The sequence below is a fragment of the Drosophila virilis genome, chromosome 2, assembly GCF_030788295.1.
Source record: "Drosophila virilis strain 15010-1051.87 chromosome 2, Dvir_AGI_RSII-ME, whole genome shotgun sequence".
Taxonomy (NCBI): Eukaryota; Metazoa; Arthropoda; class Insecta; order Diptera; family Drosophilidae; genus Drosophila; species Drosophila virilis.
The window spans coordinates 25,375,498-25,395,413 of NC_091544.1; the positions used below are offsets into that span (position 1 = coordinate 25,375,498).

Genomic DNA, 19,916 nt, shown 5'->3' on the forward strand with positions numbered 1-19,916 from the left:
GCTAGTGATTGGATGTCATTTAAAGGTGATTTTATAAATATTATCAAATTTGTTTAAATACAACATTGTCGAAATCCTTAAACAAGCATTAAAATAATGGTTTAATCTGAGTTAAAATGTATCAATATTTTTGGATCATAAATACGAACTGCTTTTATTGGGCAGTCGGAAAGTATGCAATACTTTCCAAATCCAAATTCACATGATGGCGACCAGTCGTTATCCGGTGATAAAATACGGTACTTCAAAAAACACGAGCAGCTCAAAAGTATGCAACATCTTACAAGTTTTAAATTTATATGTTTGCTTCTCCACTCTGAAATTTAATATATCTTGGATCGCTATATTAGGTCCGGTCTTAAAAATATGATAAATAAAAGGATTTTCTTTAAATTGATATTTATTCCAAACAAAGAACACTCAAGCCATACTCTTGGGTCCGCAATCAAAAACTTTTGTTTAATTAATTATTTAAAAACAATTTTATTTTTAAGATCAGTTTCAGTATGTTTGTTGTACTTTATCATAAACTTTATTCACATAAAAATAAATAATTATTACATTTCGATATTCAGCTTTTAGCCAAGCAGAGCTTAAAGACGCCACGGCACATCCTGTTCAAAACTTCCTGTTGCTTCGGTTGTTCCTTGTCGCGCATTCATTATTATAATGCTTATGCTTTAAAGTGCGTATTTACAAAGATGTTGCAAGAAGAACTTAATTAACGGGCAAATATGGAACGGCAGACATCCGGCTGAAGGGATTGTTTGGATTGGTGGTGATATTAGGATGTGCATATATTTTGTTTGGAATGGTGTTGGTTCTGGTGGTGGTGCTGGTGGTGCAGTTGGTGGTGCTCAAAAGGCGCCATTGTAGTGCAGGTTTTGTGATGCAAATTGCGGTATGCCATGGTTGAGAGCTAAAACTTTACTAATTACTTTCAATTCTTCAAGATTTCTTAAACTATTAAACGGACTTAACTGATTGCTAGGTAAATTTAATCTAGAATTTGAATTACCTGAGCTCACGCTGGGCGTGCCTGCTCCTGCTGCTGTTGCTGCTGCTGCTGTCGTTGACTTTGACTGCTGCTGCAACAGTTGCTGTTGCTGTTGCAGATACTGCTGCGCATTTTGCTGCAATTGGCTGCTCAGCTGCGGCGTCAAGTGTTGGCGATAGAAATTTTGATTTTCCAGATTGTTTTGCTGGCTTACAATGGAGGTGGCAAAGGAGTTGCTCGGCTGAATTTCCACATTTTCATTATTTAGCCCAAAGTTCCCGGTGCCCGACTCCTGGCGAAAAAAACGCGCTCGATTCTGCTGCTGCTGTTGCTGTTGCTGTTGCTGCTGTTGCTGTTGCTGCTGATGTTGCTGTTGCTGATAAAGCGCATTGCTTACATAGCTGGGCAGCAGCAACGGTTGCTGCTGCGGCTGTTGCTGCTGCTGAAATTGCTGGTAATTATTTTGGGGTGGTGCTTGCAATAGCGATGCCTCCGCGGGCGCAAAGCTGAACTGATTTGAGGCTTGTAGCTGTAAATGATTGTTGTTGTTGTTGTTGTTGTTTATGTTGCTGTTGGCAATGCTATTGGGATTTTGGTTATTGCTGACAGCATTTTCCGCTGTTTTTTGCAGATTTTGTTGCAAATTTTGGAAAATTTGTTGCACTGCACTCGTTGCCGTTGGCGATTTCTGATAGTTATTGTTGTTGTTGTTGTTGTTGCCGTGCAGGGCAAATTTATGAGCCGCAACGGCATCGCGCAGCGGCAATTGCTGCTCAATTGGATATGTGGGATAGATAATGGTCTTCGTATGTGTGCTGGGTATAAATTCCACCGAAGGTCTGATGGAGTAACCAGGCAGAGGCGGCTGCAGCGTTTGTATTGCCTCCAGTGATGCATGCTGCTGCTGCAACTGTAGCTGCTGCTGCTGCAACTGAAGCTGCTGCTGCTGTTGCTGTTGTTGCTGTTGCTGTTGCTGCTGCTGCTGCTGCAGCGGCTGCAATGTGCTCGATTGCGCAAGCGGCGCAACTTGGTAGCGACTTTGACTCTGCTCCTCCAGGAGCTTCAACTGGCGCAAGATCAGCGCCTGCTGCTGTTGGGCCTGCAGCTTCAGCTGATAGATTTGCTGCTCCAGGGCGCGCTGCCGCTCAATGATGTAGCTATTGACGCTGGGCGGCACGGGTGCTGTAACACTAGGGCTAGCCAGCGGCTCCTTTATGCAGAGAAATAAGCCAAGATTAGTGCGGTGTCATTTGTCATTTGGATGCGAACCTACCTTGATGTAGTTGTTGTTCGAGCTGCTGCCGCTGAGAAAGGCGGGCGTTGTGGAGAAGCCCGCATGGTTGAGACTCGTCTGTGCGGTGCTCGTGCTGGTGGTGCTCGTGGGACTCTGTGTGGTGAGCGGTGCTGCAGGTAGCTCCGATTCCAGAACGTTCAGCTTGGTAATGGTGGGTCCAATGTGTGGCAGTGGCAAAGGCAACTGCGGCTGCTGTTGCTGTTGCTGCAGCTGCAACTGCTGCGGCTGTGGAAAGCTTTGCTCGCCCTGCAGCAGAGGCCGAAACTTTTGCGCCGTGCCCCGCTCATCTAGATCCACTGTGAAGGCGGTTACGAGCGGCGCCGCCTGTATGCGTATATCCTCCTTGTCCACCAGCTCAATGTTCTCGCCATCCTCGTTGTGTGTGGGGCGCGGCGTTGTTGTTGTTGTGGTTGTTGTGGTGCTGGTCGTGCGTCGCCTGGTGGTGCGTGGCCTTGGCGTTGTTGTCGTCGTTGTTGTTGTGGTTGTTGTTGATGTTGATGTTGTTGCCGTCGTTGCCTTTTTCACGTTGCGTATCTCAAACTTGATCTCATTGCTACCATCGTGTGCAATCTCATTGCTGCCCAGCGAGCTGTCCACGCTGCGTGTCAGCTGACGCGAATCTGGACTCGTATCCGCATCCAGCTTGGCATCGATGGAGACCGGCTTGCGGACTGTTGTCTTCTTCCACAGCTTAGAGCGATCGATAAAGGACGAAAGCAACTGCTCCTGGGCATTGCGTTCGTCAAAGGTGGCCGTATAGAACTGCACGGTGGGCACCACAGCATCCGAGGAGCTGGTGCTCTCCTCCAGAATCTCCTCACGCTCCCGTGGCGCGGCCAATGTGGTTATCTCATTGCGCTTCAGCGGCAGCGCACTGATTGACGCCTCCGCCTCCGCCTCCAGCTCGCCTTGCGAAGAGGCCTCTTCCCGCTCCAGTTTGTCTATGGCACGCAGCAGCGCCTGTCGCACCGAGTAGTCCAGCTTCTGTATGGCCTCTCGCGGTATAATCTCATTGCTCTCAGTGCTAACATTCTCAACTTCTGTGGCCGCCTCATCCGCCGCCTGAATGCCATCGGCGGTTGCCAACTGGAGCATGAGCGCGGCGAGCAGCAGTGCCATCAGCAACGCCCAGGGCAGCGTGTTGCAATGTCTCTGTGGATGGGATGAGTCAAAGAGTAAAAAGATTAGCTCCAACAATTATGCTAATTAGCATTGGGGTCTGCAATTGAGGCATTTACTAGATGGCTCAATAAGCTTGGCTAACCTGCCCCCACGTCCCACACTATTATGTTTGGGCCCGGCATGGTGGAGTGCACAGTTCAAGCCTCATTTGAGATAATGGCAATAAATGCAGCCTTGGAGGCGCCGTAAATAGAGCGAGTGTTAAATAATCTTGGAATATTTGAGATCATTAAAAGCAAGTGTAACTCGCAAGCATAATTGCTGCATTACGCAAAATACTATTATTGTTAAACCTATAAGCTAAAATTTCGCATGACAGTTTTCTGTCAGTGTATAATATGTGTCTATCGTCAATCCAAATAAAATATAAATATTTTATTACCATTATTATTAATAGCCTGTCACCCTAGTCCACAGAAGGTATATCTTTCGAAGAACAGGCTTTGTCTGGTTTCTTGGACTCACACGTGGAATAACTCTGCCTAAGGCTCTATGCTTTTATAAATATAAAGGTCATCTCATGTAAAGGTCATTTCGTTTTAAGTGCCAACCTGTATAGTTTTTCGATTATTATTTGTTTCCCTTTTGGAAAACTCTACCCATAATTTGGGGGGCAGCAGCGCTTCAGATGGGGCACGTTCATTGCTGAACCCAAAAATTTAGTTGCAACCTCCAGTCAGATGAGTATTTATATATAAACGTATGTATATAAGCATACGTACAATCTAGCGATGGCTCGCTAATCTGTGCATGTTCATCTTTCCGGCATTTGTAAAGACGGCAAATCATAACGCATTATAGCACGTAACCTGCCGCAGAGATTGTCGAGTCAGAGGTGGTGCAGTGGGGTAAGGGGATGCGGCATGCTGAATGTTGCGTTGCTTTTGCACAATTTGCGATTTTCAACAGCTTGACGATTGATTTCTGGCCCTGGCTTTTGACTGTGGCTCGGAAACGAAACTGTTTGCAAATTGCCTTGCAACGCTTGTTTGGACTCTGCTGAAAGTTTAGACTAATTGTTGCATCAACAAGTGGTGCGCCAATCTACAGCCACAGCAACAGCGATCATTCCAAGCCAAAGCAAACTTATCTGACCACCTGTCGCTCTCTAAGTGGGCCTGGTCTGGTCTGGTCTGGTCCGGCCTGGGTATCGGGTTTGCCGTTCAGCATTTTGGCAATCACGTTTCTGCCACTTGGCACTTGGCTAGTTTTGTTTTTCTTCTGTTTTTAGCCAAATTTTACAATTGTTGGTCGATTTTGGTTGCGCATTGATTTTGTTTTCGGGAGCACTTAAATTATTTAATCAGCAATGCGGAATAAAATTCAAAAATGCGCCCGCCATGCTTAATTTTGGCGATTTAGAAAAGCGCAACTAACCACAAAAATTATGCTAATTTATGGCACTTATATAAACTGAAGAGAAGGGCCGGGGCCAAAGGGGCCAATTTGAAAACCCAAAGTACATAGAAACAAATATACATATAGATATAGATATGAGATAGAATATCTGAAGTAAAGCAAGTTTAATTTTTCGATTTGGAGTGCGAATGTACTCTCTCTCTCTCTCTCAGTCCCTTTCTCTCTCACACACACTCTCCCTCTTTCTTTCTTTTTCTGCCTCTTTCTTTCTATTTCTCTTACCTCTCTCACACTTTCTATCTCTGTCCCTTAGATTTAGATCTTTATCACTTTTCTTTCTATATAGAATTCAGCCTTTTGCACCTCAATAAAGATTTAAATTTCGAAAACCACTTATCCTAACTTAAGTCTCTATATAGATATGAGCCTTTTGATCCTCATTAGAGTCCTGCCAATCATTATCCAAACCAACCTAAACTAGTCTATGGCCCGCGTTCTTCGAACTTATGCCAAAATATTAATTAATCTTTTCTTAGTTTAACAGTTCATCAACAAGTTGTAAGCGAATTGCTGCGGTTGCTTGAATTTGATTTGATTGGATGCAACTTTCTATGGGCATTGTCTGTTGTGTTTTACCTCTTCTCTTTTAAATAGCCGGTCCAGCACTCTTTTACAAGATCAATCAAATTTCAACATGACTCAGCCATTTCCACACAAAAGCGCAATAATGATAATAATTTTTCCGATTTAACTGAAATTTTATTTTGTTTTTTGTTTGGCGCCGCCCCAGCGCAAGGTTAAAGTTCAAGTTCTGCCAAAGGGCAAATATAAAGAGAAAACTCCTTGCTCGACAGCCAATAAACAACTAAAGACGGTACAAAAAAGACAACTGCAACATTTGGTGGGAAATAATTTGCAGTTGAAGAAATATCTAACATTGATTTTGATTTCTTGTTGCACGGCCACAAAATTTATTGCCGACTTTCTGTCTGGTGCCTGAATTGTGTTTTTTCTTTACATATATTTTTCGTAAGGTTTTTTCTTCATTTATATTTTTTGGCTAAATAAAAAGCCACAAAATCAATAGCGTTGTTTGTCCGCCTTACTGCTCATTTGCGTCAATTTCACTATGGAAATCATCGCCGGCCTCAGTTGCGACGGGCGGCTCGTCAATTCGTCAAGTCGTCAAATCGTCAAATCGTCAAATCGCCAGCAGCTTGCTTTGCGGTCGTCTTTCGCGCTAATCAAGTTGCCAGCCTCATACACATGCCTTCGAAAATGGTAATCATCATAAATTGTAATGCCCAAGCCAAGGCACTGGGAAATCTAACGGCTATATTACAAGTCGCAACTAAAACCAGCCAGCTAAAAGCTTAGCTCAATGTACATAAAATACGAAGTTTTTCTGTTTTGTTTTCTTTTATTTTCATTTAGTTTTTCAACATGGAAATAAGCGAAAACTATGAAAATGAAAAGCACTTGAAAAGCCAGGCGGAAGCATAATACTTACAATAAAGTAAAATCTTATGTTTCCTCTTCGTTTAAACAAATCATCATCAGCTATTGAAGGTGAGTTTTCTTTACACTAAACACTAGAAAAACAAAAACACATAAAATAAACTCAAAAAAAAAAGAAAAAACAAAATATTTGTTTGGGTCATAATTTTGTTTTAATTCATGTTATTTTCTCATATTTCCCATGCTTTCCCCGCCGCTGTAGAAAAACACAAATCTTCGCTTTAACTTCATTTTCAGGCATGCAGTAAGAAACTCCAATCGCGTGCAGCTCTAACATCAAGCTAATGCAAAAAATGCCTTATAAATATTTTTTAATTAAGGCTCATCTATAATATTGGGATGCTTAAGTTCCGCAAGAGGCGATGCTCCCCCCATGCGGTAAGGTGTAAAAATGATTTAACAATCGAGCCAACCATATAAATTAGCAATAAATCAATGCACAAAAGCCAAACTGTCTATATTTATTGCTCGTTTTATTGTTTAAAGCGTGGGCTGAAATTGTATTTTTTTTATATTATTTTTCAGCTTTTGTTTATTATTATTTTCTTGTATTTTACGCTGTGAATGAAGCCAACGGTGAGTGAAAAGTACAACACTTACGCAATCATCTTTGGCCAAATTAAAACTTCACTTTCGTTGGCTGCGCGTGTAAAACTGGAAGATCATAAGAAAGACTGAATCACTGCAAGACTTGAAGACTGGGTAACCCAGTTCCATTGATAAATGGCACCTCATATACGTCGCATTGTCCAGTAATTTAAGCTGACAGCCGCCTTTACGCTTTTAAGCCTTTAGGCTCGCTGGGGGAATCTTATGTCTCGCTTTGTGATTAATTTCACGCCCGCTGATCGCCGCTCGACCATCTCGCACTTTGCATTTTGCATTTTTCATACATCTTTTTTTTGTAGTTTTAACAGCTGCATTTTGCATTCTTCATGTTGCATTTGGGCATTGCGATTGCTTAACCAACTGGACACCGTCCAGTGGCATCCACAATCCACGCACTATTAAGCAGCTGCCACCTAGTCATTTGTATTAAGCCTCAAAAAAAAAGAAGATACTCTAAACTTCCTTCCATGCATACACAAAAACCCATATATTCTAAGAGTTGTGATTATTCTTCTAGTAGTCCTACGGTATAAGTAATGCATTCGTGATTAACTTGGGTCTAATAGTCCGATCTTTGTGCAAATTTCATGGCTTACATATGTGATACAAAATTATTCATACACCAAAGCGCACTCATATCTTCCGGAGGGAATGAACAAGGTATCCGAAAGGTATAATCATTTTATTCTGCATAAACTTTATGAAAACCAAATCAAGTTTTATGTAACTAGCTCGTATAATTTTCGATTACTGCTTGAAAGCAAACGAAACTACGGATATAAAAAGTGATAAAAAAGAAAAATATTTTACTTCTTCTGCAATTGGTAGAGGACAATAAACATTTCAAATATTATGTCTCTAGCTTTTGTAGTTTCACATTTTTACAGATATGAAAAGATCAACCCAGTTCGTCAACCTGAACAGGAACATATACCTATACATACTTTATTAGAGTATATTTATATTGCCTGTTACATGCATATAACCCATAACCATGATACCCTTTTACCCATGTACAATGTGTGCGGGGTATAAAAAGAAAACCTGGCCGAAAGTTTCGAGTTGATTTTATCTGGTGAGTAACGCAATCTACCGATGTCTGTGCAAACTTTATGTTTGTTTGCTTATGCTTTATGTAGGCCAGCATAAATATTAATATTTGTTTTGTAAGTCCCCAGCACAGCGATGTCATAAAATGCAGCAATATCATAAATTGCAATGAAATATCATAATATCATTAAGTGGCAATAAAATCTATTTCATGAGGCAGCCAGTTAACGCCCAATCATCCGATTGAATGCCATGCAAAAGAGTAAGAGCGGGTAAAACCTTTTTAAGCACACAGCTTGCCAGTCAAACATCTACAAGCAGCTAAGTTCGAATTGACTGTAAGCTGTATACAGTCCACGTGGTAAACTTGAATGGGATAGTTTGTATAAACATAGTATTGTAATAGTATGATTTTCTTCGTTGATTTAACTTATGTTCGGGTTGCCTTTTTATTTTTAACAACACGTCTTCTTACTGCTAGTACTGTAGAGAGACTGCCTTCCACTTCTTCTCTGCAGCCGCTTTTCTTTATCGATATTTACTTATCGTACTGTTATAATTAACATAGATAGTGACACTATAATACCCTGGCTAGGGTTACCAATGATGCTCTTATCCTATTACAACTCGGCCATCCTGACAAAGAGAGCTCCCGATCTCTGTCTTTTATATGTGTATCTATCTTTATAACTAATGCTTATTGCCTATTTTCGCATCCAATGCTTAAAGTTTTGGCTATTCCAGATACCAACGTACGGGTTGCGAGATAATTGAAAGCCTTCTACATCCTTTAACAAGTATCTATCATTTTTTAAAATCTTTTCTATACTATAAGGCCCTTTATATCTTGGTATTAACTTTTTTGAAACTCCTGGTGTGCTATCAAAATTTTTTACCATGACATAGTCACCTATTTTATATTCTACTGATACTTTCTTCTTTTTATTAATCCGCTCTTCATTTCTGATTTGAGCTTCTTTTTGATATATTTCTCCACTCTTTCTTATATTTTCTAAATTTCTTTTATCACACGTGTTCACCTGTGTAAACTCTTCTAATTTTTCTTTTAATTCATCAACAACTTTTCCTTTCTGTTGTAATCCGAATAACATTTCGCTTGGAAATTTCTTTATGCTTTTGTGTTGTGTGTTGTTTATTGCATATTCAACATTTTCTATAATAACATCCCAATGTAAACCATTTTCTGGCTCCGCCATTTTTGCCATCATCGGACCCAAGTCTCTATTCAACCTTTCCACCTGACCATTTGCTTGCGGACAACCCGTTGCTATTTTAATATGCGTTACTCCCTCATTTTTTAAAAATTCATCAAACTCTTTTGCAGTAAAACAACTCCCTCTGTCCGATACAATGAACTTAGGTCTACTATACGCTCTGAAATAATCTTTTAATGCCTTAATCGCTTCTTTCGTACTTGTTGTCTTTGCTGTATATAGTCTAACAAATTTTGAAAATCCGTCAACCACCGCCAATATATATTTATTAGCCCTTCCTGCATTAATTGGTCCATAATGGTCTATATGGATCATCTCCCACGGTTTGTTTCCTTTCGGTATGCTATGTAATAGTCCTTCACTCTTACCCGTCTTGGGGGCGAAGGCAATGCATTTTAAACAATTCCCTATATGCTTTATTGCTTTTTCCTTAATATATGGGAACCAGTAACTCTTTCCAATGGCATCGATCATCTTATCTCTCCCAGCATGTCCCAACTCATCATGATATTTGTAAAGTACATGTTCTTCCATATCCTTTGGTACATAAAAAACTAATCTGCCATCATTTGTTTTTCTGTAAATGACCCCATTTCTCATTTCGAATAGCTTGTGCTCTTCTTTTTCTAACATCTTTCTAATATCTACCAGTTTGTCATCTTTGCTTTGGCAAATCACTAAATTGTCCTCAAAACTATTGGATTCAATAACTAAAATGTCCTCATAACATCTGCTTAACGCATCCACATGTTGCATTTGCTTGCCCGATCTATGCACTAACTCAAAATCGTAATTTTGTAGTTCTAACGCCCATCTAGCAATTCTCGGATTTAAATCTATTTTGTTAAGCGTTAAAGTTAAAGAGTTGCAATCTGTCATTATTTTAAATCGTTTTCCCTGCAGATATATACGAAATCTGCGTAATGCGTAAATGATGGCTAGCGTTTCTAACTCAAAACTATGATATTTAGACTCTACTTCGGTTGTTCTTTTAGAAAAATAAAAAATCGGGTGTAATTTCCTATCTTCTTTTTTTTGAAATAAAACAGCCCCAAATCCCACTGCGCTGGCATCACAATGTAGTTCTATTTCTTCTTTGTAATTATATATTGATAGTACTGGCGCCTCTAACAATTTATCTTTTAACATATTAAAACACTTAAACTCCTCTTCTCCAAACTTGAATTTCTTATCTTTTTTCAATAAATCATATAAGGGTTTAGCTAATATAGAAAAGTTTAAAATGAACCTCCTGAAGTAGGAGCATAACCCTAGGAAACTTTGTACTCCCTGAATTTTGTTTGGTATTGGAAAGGATTTAACCGCTTCTAACCCTTTTTCATCAGCCCTAACGCCTTTACTATCCACCACAAATCCTAAATATTTAACGCTGCTTTTAAAAAATTCACACTTATCTAATTTCAACTCTAATTTGTTTTGCACCAGTCTTATAAACACTTCCTTTAAGGTCTCCATGTGTTCCTTTATGTTTGTACTTGCTATCATAATATCATCCATGTAAACAATTACCTTATTATCTTTTATCATATCACAAAATATGTTATTAACAAATCTTTGAAATACATGTGGCGCAGTTTTTAAACCCATGGGCATCCTAAGAAATTCATATTGTCCTAAAGGGGTAACAAATGAAGTGTATTTAATAGATTGCTCATTAACAAAAACATGAAAATACCCGTTTTTTAGATCCAACTTTGAAAATACTGTTTTTCCGCATAGTCTGTCTAATAAATCGTCGATCAATGGTAGCGGGTAGTTGTCTCTACATATAATTTTGTTCAGTCTTCTAAAATCAATACATAACCTCATGTCTCCAGTTTTTTTCTTCACTAGTACTATAGGTGATGCATACTCTGAACAACTTGGCCTAATGATTCCATCTTTTAAATAGTCGTCTAATAATTCTTGCAACTTTTCTTTTTCCATATAAGATAACCGCCTAGGTGTACAATTAAATACTTTGTCGTTTTCTAATCTTATGCTTAACTCATGTCTTAATTTTGGCTGATTTGGCCTTTTCGCTTTTACATAAGTATTTTCAAATAAATTTTCAAATTCACACTTTGTGCTGTAATCAATATCTTCACTTAAAATATATATATTTTCTCTTTTGTTAGAATCTTCCCAACTTATTGTTAAGATATCCTTCTCAAAATTCTCTTCTAACACTCCCATGATTTCGCTATTCACTGGCGCTTCATTAACATGATTATTAATTTTAACTGCACTGTTTCCTATATCTTCTATAATCACTTTTTCAATCCCGGTTTGATTATAGATAATTTCATCACTAACAACTTCTTCACTATCAGGTTCGAGCTTAAGCTCTCCATAACTAACTATCTCATCACTAACAGTTTCGATCCCAATCACTTCATTTCTAACTATTTCACCACTAATTATTTTATTTCTAACTATCTCATCACTACCAACTTTATCACCAAGCGTTTCCGGACTAACAATTTTCTCACTAACTAATTCATCACTAACAGTTTCATTACTGACTATTTCCTTATTAACGATTTTATCATTTAACAATATAGTTTCATTTTGCTCGTGTTTGATATCTTCATCGTCCACTTTTTTTTGTTTTTCTTTGTAGCTTGTAGCTATGATATCATTTTTACCATTATTCTGGTGATCAACTTTATGCCCGTTCACAATTTTTAATGTTCTTAAATCAATATTTAAACCAAAAGAATCCATAAAATCTCTACCAAGCACAGCGTCATACCTCATAGACTCATTTGCCACAATTATCACATTAAAATAAACATTTATTAACTTTTTCTTCATAAAACATAAAATTTTTCCAAAATTTTTCAATTTACTTTCATTTAAACCTACATACGAATTTGCATCTGGCATACGCTTTACTTTTAATGGCACAAACTTTTCCTTTAAAAATGAAATAGGGCTGCCAGAGTCTATAAGGCATTCTGCAATTATTGATTTGTTAAATGAGTTACTAAAATGAATTCTTAAGTATCTTACATATTTGTTTTCCATATCATACTTTTTATTTGGACATCCTGCTATTAAATGATCCTTTGAGCCGCACGCATAGCAAGATCCTGCCTCCCGTTTGGGCTTTAAACAATCTTTGGCCCAATGGCCCTTAACATTGCAATTGTAGCAACGTTGTTGTTTGTCCGCCTGTGCTTCCTGTGCAGTTTGTTTCACTACATGGTTTCGTACCCGTTTAATTGGCAACTTTATAGCTGCAAACGCACGTAAAATTTGAGCCGGATTGGTAAAGCAATGCATACTAGCTTGAGTGCGCAAGTTTTCGCAAGGTATGCCTCGAATAATACCCTCCATTAACTCCTCTACATCAATGTTGATGTCCTGTGCCAATATGCTTTTTTCGCTAAAATATGTGGCGAACACCTCATCTGGTTTCCAAACCCGATCCTCGAACTTCTGTCGTAGTTCCGACTTCGAAAATCCTCCCCCGAAGGCCAAAACCAATTGATTTAGTATCTCGTCAATCGGAGCAATGATGCGCATAGGGTCTGCATGCAACCACTTCAAAGCACCGCCTTTCAATTTGCTTATACAAAGCAAGTGCTGTTGCATATCATTTAGTCTGTAGATCTTGGCCACATTGAAGAATTGCATTACCCATTTACGCACCTCACTTTCTCCAGTAAATTCTAATAAAATTTCCTTGGCTAACATCATCGCTCCAGTTTGGATGCAATTATTTAAGTTGCCTCCGACAGCGTTGCCACTTTCGTCGATCCTTCCAGCTGCCCCAGCGTTGCCCGCTGCACCAGCGTGATCAGCTGCACCAGCGTTGCCATCCGTTCCAGTGTAATCAGCTGCACCAGCGTTGCCATCCGTCGACCGTGGTCTTTCTTCAGTGTGACCATCCTCTAGCTGCAATAAATCGCCGACTTCACTTTCTTGCTCTCCCCCGTCGCTCCCGCCGATGTGCGAGTTGCGGTTCACCGTTACTTGAAATTCTTCTAGGAATTTTCGAGACGCTTCAATTTCGAGACGCATCAATTTCAGCATCTCGGCGCCATTTGCTATTTCGTCACGCTGTTGTTGCATTATGTTTTGCAACTCATTTTGAGCCTCAATTGTCTGTTCCTTGTTACGTTGAACTTCAAGTTCCTTTGCAGCATCGTCTCGGATATCCACTGGTACCTTATTTAATCTCGCCATCAGCTCAGTTTTGGTACCCTCTGTTGGCAAATTTAGTAATGCCAACCAACTTTTCAATGTCGCTATTGACACGTCATTTATATTTATATTTTCCATTTTGTTGTGTTTTTTTTTTTCTGAGTCAATCCCACTTCTGATATTGTAATAGTATGATTTTCTTCGTTGATTTAACTTATGTTCGGGTTGCCTTTTTATTTTTAACAACACGTCTTCTTACTGCTAGTACTGTAGAGAGACTGCCTTCCACTTCTTCTCTGCAGCCGCTTTTCTTTATCGATATTTACTTATCGTACTGTTATAATTAACATAGATAGTGACACTATAATACCCTGGCTAGGGTTACCAATGATGCTCTTATCCTATTACAGTATTTATAGAAGTTCTTGTATTTGTCGTAAATGAAAATATTTCAGTTTGTTTATAAGCCTGATCTCACATGAATAAAATAATATTTGCTAAATAAAACAATCTCAAGAAATATATTTAAATTCGTTAGCCAGCTGTTGGCATTAGATAGATGATAGTTCGATGAAAACTTCAATTTAATAGTTCCACTTATACATTTTATATTTCTCAACGTATAATCTATAATAAAATCTTTACAAATATTTGAGCATGATATTAATATTTTAGTTTAGTTAAAAATACCATTTGGCACAACTCCAATAAATTAAATAATATCAGGGGGCTAGAACGTGCTTTGCGAGGCGGGTTTGGTAACCAATTGATTGATAACCATGTGATTGTTGTGTAGCTTTAACCTGCTCTAATTTAATTCGCTGAGCCTTACAGAATCAAGAACAGAATGTCTTTCCAAAAAAATAAAGTCTTTCTCAAAAAATTTGTAAACTTCTGCTGGTTTTCTAAATAAATCTCTCGTAAGAACATTATTTAGTTAACTCTGTTTTATAATACAATATACATATGTTTTTTAATATTTTTATAAGGGCATTCAAGCTTCTGTATACAGTCCATTTGCCTAAATTTTCTCTGCTGCGGTTGCCCAATGAATTTGTTACAGTATTTTATGAGCTTTTAACTGTCTTTGTTGCTACCATGTTTTGTCGTCGAACCAAAGCGCAGTCCCATAAAATGCCATGTAATTGTTGTGCGTGTGTGTGTGTATGTTTGTGCACCTGTCCAGCCGTATCTATAACAAACCGAATACATTTGCATAATTTCACACTAAAAAACCAAATCTGAGCTGAGGCGCCCTTCCAAGTGGTTCGTTCCTCTTGTGGGTCTGTCAAATGATTTTGGGATTGTCGTTGGAATTGGGCCTAAAATGATTGTCATGTTTTGACACGCCAGCGAGCTTTTGATTGGCATGCGTGTGTCTCTTTCTGTGTGTCTGTGTGTGTAAGTGCCCGTCTATTGGCCAATAGGTTTATGGATATTGAATTCATTCAGAGTCTGATATTCATTGCTTGTTACAATTCATTTAATATCCATTTGCATATTTATGTGCATTTAATTGGGTTTTGGTTTCGTTTCAACTCGTTTAGCTATGGCCACAAATATCGACGATACGCAGATCATTTTGCCACTCTGCAGCCATTGTCTTTATGCTAAGCATGGGCTGTGAACAAGTCTGGTCTTTGTTAATTGGCCAGAGGTCAAGTTTCGCAGATGGGGCCGATAACGAGCTGAAGTTCAAGTTGAACCTTGTCACATTTGACATGTTTTGTTGATCAAATTGAATATGAATGATAACAACAGATTAGATAATGGCTTAAACAGATTTGCTCAATCATTATGGTAGGCCCAATTCAAGCTTGGATCAACTATGAACATCCAAAGCTCAGCGATTGGCCAAGCCAATATCTTATTTATATACAAAATATATATAAGGTAGTATATTCACATAGCATTTCATAATAAAACTAATAATAATACGAAATTACCAATGGACGCGTATTACAATAAATTTACAAAAAGTGAAAAACAAACACACAAAAACAGTTGTTTAGTTGTTGTTTTTGACTGTTTATTTTCTTTTTGTTTTTGGTTTTTTATTTTATTTTTTTTTTGCGGGCGCATTCGCGTAATGTTCGCCCATTGTTTGCGCGTCTTCGAGCAGCAGTTGGATGAGTTGCTTGATCAGACTAGAGAGCAGAGGAAGGCGAAGGCAAAATCTTTTCTTTCTCGTTTCTTTCTGCTGATGCTGCTGTTGTTGTTTTTTATTTTTTGCTGTTTGCATCTAATGGCACGTTGAGGTAAAAATGCAATGTCAATGGCACTCGGCACTCGGCAGTCAGCGGCACTAGGCACATGGGCAATTTCGGTTTCACTTTTATCGACGCCCGAGCATCTGGCTTTTAGGAAGATGAAGATGATCGACTCGCCGTCGCCATCGCCATCGCCGTCGTCGTCGCAGTCGCCTTTGTCATTTGCCCAACTCAAGTGGTAACTGTTTTGTTGTTATTGCTGATGCTTGGGCTGCTGCGTTTCCATCTGCGACTTTGGCTGTGGCTGCTGCCGCTTTGTTTTGCTCATATTGTTGCATTATTTTTATGTATTATGTAAAATCGCTTACACTGTGTGTGCAGCGTCGTGTGCCACTTAGGCTAGGAGAGGGGAACTTGGACTGCTGTTGACCTTTCAGCACAATAATAATAATAATAATAGCGCGTCAAGTCATCAAAGTGTTTAACGTAATATGGAAAGGGTCATACCGAAAAACAAAAGACTTAGGCAACGAACTTGCCATTAAATCCTCCACAAAAGAAACTTTGTATTGCGTGCTTACAATTATGCACACTACTCAATTCAGATTTATTTACGCGCAATGTCAAATACCTTTCAACAATTGATGCCAGACGTATGTAGCTGCAGCTCCACATGGATATGGATATGATTCCATGCGGCGCAGCTTAAAGTCAGGTGTCGGTGTCCGTCTCGGTGCTGCATGTCTCTGATTTATGTGCTTGACGTGGTGTTGGCAAAGCAAACCTTTTTAGCATGGTAAATTGTTATTTTGACAGTTGCACAATATCGTGCATTGCCTGTGGATGGATACAGATCTATAGACACGATACTCTTACTTATCGCAGCAGGCGAACTGACTGTGCGGGCGTTTTGGAGCTCATGAATTGAATACCTTGTGAATGAAGCGATCGTGAGTATGTGTTGCGCTTTTACTTTTATTTAATTATAATAAAACAACACTTTTCTATACCCTATAGACATGTAATGGCTGATAAGGAATATGCAACGGTAGGTAATTAAAATCTCTCATATTGATTTTCTGCTTAGGCAGTGGAGTCGAACTGGGCTTAGCTGCTTTATATATTTCTATAGATCTTTTCTATATATTTATAACTTAAATTTATAATATTATAAAAAGAAAATAAAGTGAAAAATAAAAGGATAGGTAAATTCCTATTTCTTGTGAAATGTGATGAAAACAAATTAACAATTTCTGCTTAAAATGCTCAACATGAGATACTATCGTATTTCTTTGTCTCTTCTCCATATCTTATGATGATATTCCCCGTAGCATTACACACCCTTATGAAGCAGTATTTGTAAAGGTATTTTCGCATTGAAATGCTTATTGCTTGTTTACGTATTATTTAAGGTCTTGCGGCGAGAAAAGCGTGGACAGTACATGATTTATGTGGCAGCTTGCTAATTTTGGCTGTGGTGAAATCAGCAGCTTGGCAAAGAAGAAGACACAGACACATAATCAATTTTAAGCATTGTCAAACTGCAATTATGCAATGGCGAAAAGTGAAATTTTATTGCATGTCAACAACAGGCGACAGATGCACACATCTTGCTCGTTTTGGGACGTCTTCACTGATGACTCGCCTGGCTGACTGGCTGCCTGGTCAGCGTCCAGTTGAGAGCCCAGTGCCAACTCTCAACTTTGCAACAGGTCGCTCGCAGCAGCAGCAGCAGCAACTTTTTGTATATTATATTTATTTTATTTTTTTTTGTAGTTGGTTGCATAAGTCGAAATCGGATATGCCAGGGTGTGCGTTTATGAATTGCTTGGCATTGGCTGCGGAATTGTGGCTTGGCGTTTTTGAACGTGGTTCATGAAAGAACCAGTAAACCGTTCATTTGCTAAAAACCTGATCGAGGAGCACACGACTCAATTGAGTTAATCCGAACAAAACTGCCGCTTAACAATACAGCAACCACATATATCATCTATTTCCATTTGCGCCAAATGCAATATTTGCTTTCGGTCCAAATAGCCCTGAGATTAAGTGGTATCTTTTACGTTTTATGATCGAAATGCGTTTCAAGTATCTACCTTAAGTTAAGATTAATCTGTAAATCAAATGAGCTCCACATAACACATATTAAATTGTTTTATTGCCCTGGTGGGCATCGCTTCAAAATTGAATCATAAAATGGCATTAAAAAGCCATTACACAAATGACTTGGCATGCAAATCAAATGACTTTCCATAATTTGATCTGACTAAAAGAGAAAAAAAAGGCAATAAGTGTATATGCATATTGCATACATATATAAGTATATATGTGAACATTCGTTGATCGATTCGCTTTGCCAATCAAAACTCCCACACTCTGCGCGGTGACTGTCAAAGTGCCAAATTTTGGCGTTGCTGACTATTCGATTTTGCTAATTGATGATCGTACGCGTGTGTCTGTCTTCTATAATTTAATTAACAGTCAGCACATAGACACGCCCCTTCTCGGACAATTATACAACTTTCTACTGGTTTTTAATAGCTCATCATGAAACTTTCTATAGGACAGCCAAGTACAATTGAGGATCACTTGAGTTGAAGTTAGGCTTATTGATCATGTTAAGCTAACTGACGATTATATTAGATGAAAATTTAATTTTATGAAAGGCTTACAAATTTATAGAGTCTGGATCTTATGATAGGTTGAGAATCGTTGAGATCGTTCGGGAGCACAAAAAACTTGGGTCAAGTAGGCAAGTATGTGAAGGCTTAAGAGAAATCTTGTCAAATCAGAAAATTGTTCTTCTTAGAGATTACATTGAAGAATTTGCGAGCAATAAGATAATTTATTAAAAGGAATTGGTCGCAATCCGAACTCAGCAGACAACAATTGCACATTGCAAAGTTCAGATATAACTAACTGTTTAGTTTTATATTTTTGATCACTGAAAGAGAGTTCAACGCCAACCGAAAGCAGCTGATGATTTATTGCAATTTTGGCTAGTAATGGAAAAGAAAAAGAAAACCCACAATCCGAAGCAATGGATAATTCTTGATGATATTAAAAAAAGAACTAGATCATTGATTACTAACGCACTTGATCTTTCAGAGGATAATCTTCATACAACCCAGTAGGTTTAAAATACTCGACTATAGGAAAATAGAGGCGCTCATAGAACTATCTAGATGCAAGAATCATTTCATAATCGAGGTATACAGCAATCAAAGAGCTCATATAATTGACCAGATTCATTATAGCTATCGAAGTGTTCATAAAACTATCCAGATGCACGTGTCACTAAATTATCGTAAATACTTACCACATGCATATTATTCGCTAAAAATTAATTTTGGGTAATCCGAGCTGTTGCCAGACGTTTCCTGTATCAATCGAAGCAAATTAAACGCGAATTAGTTGTTAACTCTTTGTTTGGACTCTTTGTTGTTGGACGCACAAGGTTTCTTATAGTTGTATTTTTTATGGTCTGAGATATTCAATCATTTCATTTGTTTACCGCTTATAACGAGTGTTGCCTGTTGCACTCTAATTTTTGGAGTGTTAATTTAGTTTAATTGCAAAACTTCGAATCGTTTTCCTCGAATTAGCGAACAGTTCACACCGAGGGCAACAACAACCGGTCGATAGATTGATTGTTAGCCGTTTGTATTGGGTTTTCTTATTGTATTTTAATTCTTTATTTTTTTTTTCGATTTAATTCCTATTTATTTATTTTTGTTTTGTTTTGGTGGTTTCTAGGGGGAGTAGCTGATTGCGGCTGGCCGCTAGCAAACAACAACTGAACCGTCTGAACGCTCGCTGCAAACTGAAACTGAAGCGCAAGCGTTCAATTTTTAGGTTTCCCTCGCCTGCCCCAGCAGACCAAGCTGAAGCTGAAGATGCTGCCGCAATGTTGCTAGCGTCGACGGCTGCTGCGACGGCGACGTTGACGGCGACTGCGACTGCGACGGCGATGTCAGCATCATTGTTGCCAACTGTTGATCATGGCTAAGACTGTGTCTGTTGACTGGCAGCCCAATGAATGAAAGCTGCCTTCGCTATTTGTTGTTGTTGTTTTTTCTGTTATTGTTTGTTCGCTTGCAATAAAAGTGGCCCTTATGGGCTTTTTGAACTTGCAACGGTTGCAAATAAAGTCTACGCTCTGTCTACATGATGCAATCATAAACGAGTCATTCTACACATAAGCTGAACTGTTATTTAATTAAGCTTTTCGCTTGGGTCTTACGCATGTCGCATTTTCGACAGCTTGGCAGACGTCGCATCATTGGCCACTTTCCAATTCGAATCGGCTG

General features: G+C 38.8%; 2 protein-coding genes across 4 annotated transcripts; both read right to left on the reverse strand.

Moving 5' to 3' along the window:
- Positions 1 to 499: 499 nt before the first annotated feature.
- LOC6633022 (putative mediator of RNA polymerase II transcription subunit 12) lies at positions 500 to 19,430 on the reverse strand. 2 transcript variants are annotated; one of them, XM_070206723.1, is made up of 5 exons: positions 19,121 to 19,430; positions 18,926 to 18,986; positions 2,271 to 3,443; positions 1,019 to 2,207; positions 500 to 919 (listed from the first exon to the last, which is right to left on the reverse strand). In XM_070206723.1, exons 2-5 carry the CDS (start codon positions 18,932 to 18,934, stop codon positions 858 to 860), a joined length of 2,433 nt encoding a protein of 810 aa, XP_070062824.1. In that variant the 5' UTR covers positions 18,935 to 18,986; positions 19,121 to 19,430; the 3' UTR covers positions 500 to 857. The 2 variants fall into 2 exon arrangements, with proteins under 2 accessions (XP_070062824.1, XP_070062825.1); XM_070206724.1 differs by having other exon boundaries at positions 19,061 to 19,430.
- Positions 8,434 to 13,808, reverse strand: LOC138910926 (uncharacterized). 2 transcript variants are annotated; one of them, XM_070207120.1, is made up of 2 exons: positions 12,282 to 13,808; positions 8,434 to 12,204 (listed from the first exon to the last, which is right to left on the reverse strand). In XM_070207120.1, exons 1-2 carry the CDS (start codon positions 13,532 to 13,534, stop codon positions 12,099 to 12,101), a joined length of 1,359 nt encoding a protein of 452 aa, XP_070063221.1. In that variant the 5' UTR covers positions 13,535 to 13,808; the 3' UTR covers positions 8,434 to 12,098. The 2 variants fall into 2 exon arrangements, with proteins under 2 accessions (XP_070063221.1, XP_070063222.1); XM_070207121.1 differs by having other exon boundaries at positions 12,260 to 13,807.
- Positions 19,431 to 19,916: the final 486 nt, after the last annotated feature.

Excerpts from the sequence above, each read along its gene's own strand:
- LOC138910926 (XM_070207120.1), bottom strand. The coding sequence starts at position 13,534 with ATGGAAAATATAAATATAAATGACGTGTCAATAGCGACATTGAAAAGT. Across the intron at positions 12,205-12,281 it reads GCAGGATGTCCAAATAAAAA|AATGCCTTATAGACTCTGGC; the intron begins GTATGATATGGA and ends CAATAATTGCAG.
- LOC6633022 (XM_070206723.1), bottom strand. Across the intron at positions 2,208-2,270 it reads CGAACAACAACTACATCAAG|GAGCCGCTGGCTAGCCCTAG; the intron begins GTAGGTTCGCAT and ends CTCTGCATAAAG. Across the intron at positions 920-1,018 it reads CACGCCCAGCGTGAGCTCAG|CTCTCAACCATGGCATACCG; the intron begins GTAATTCAAATT and ends GTAAAGTTTTAG.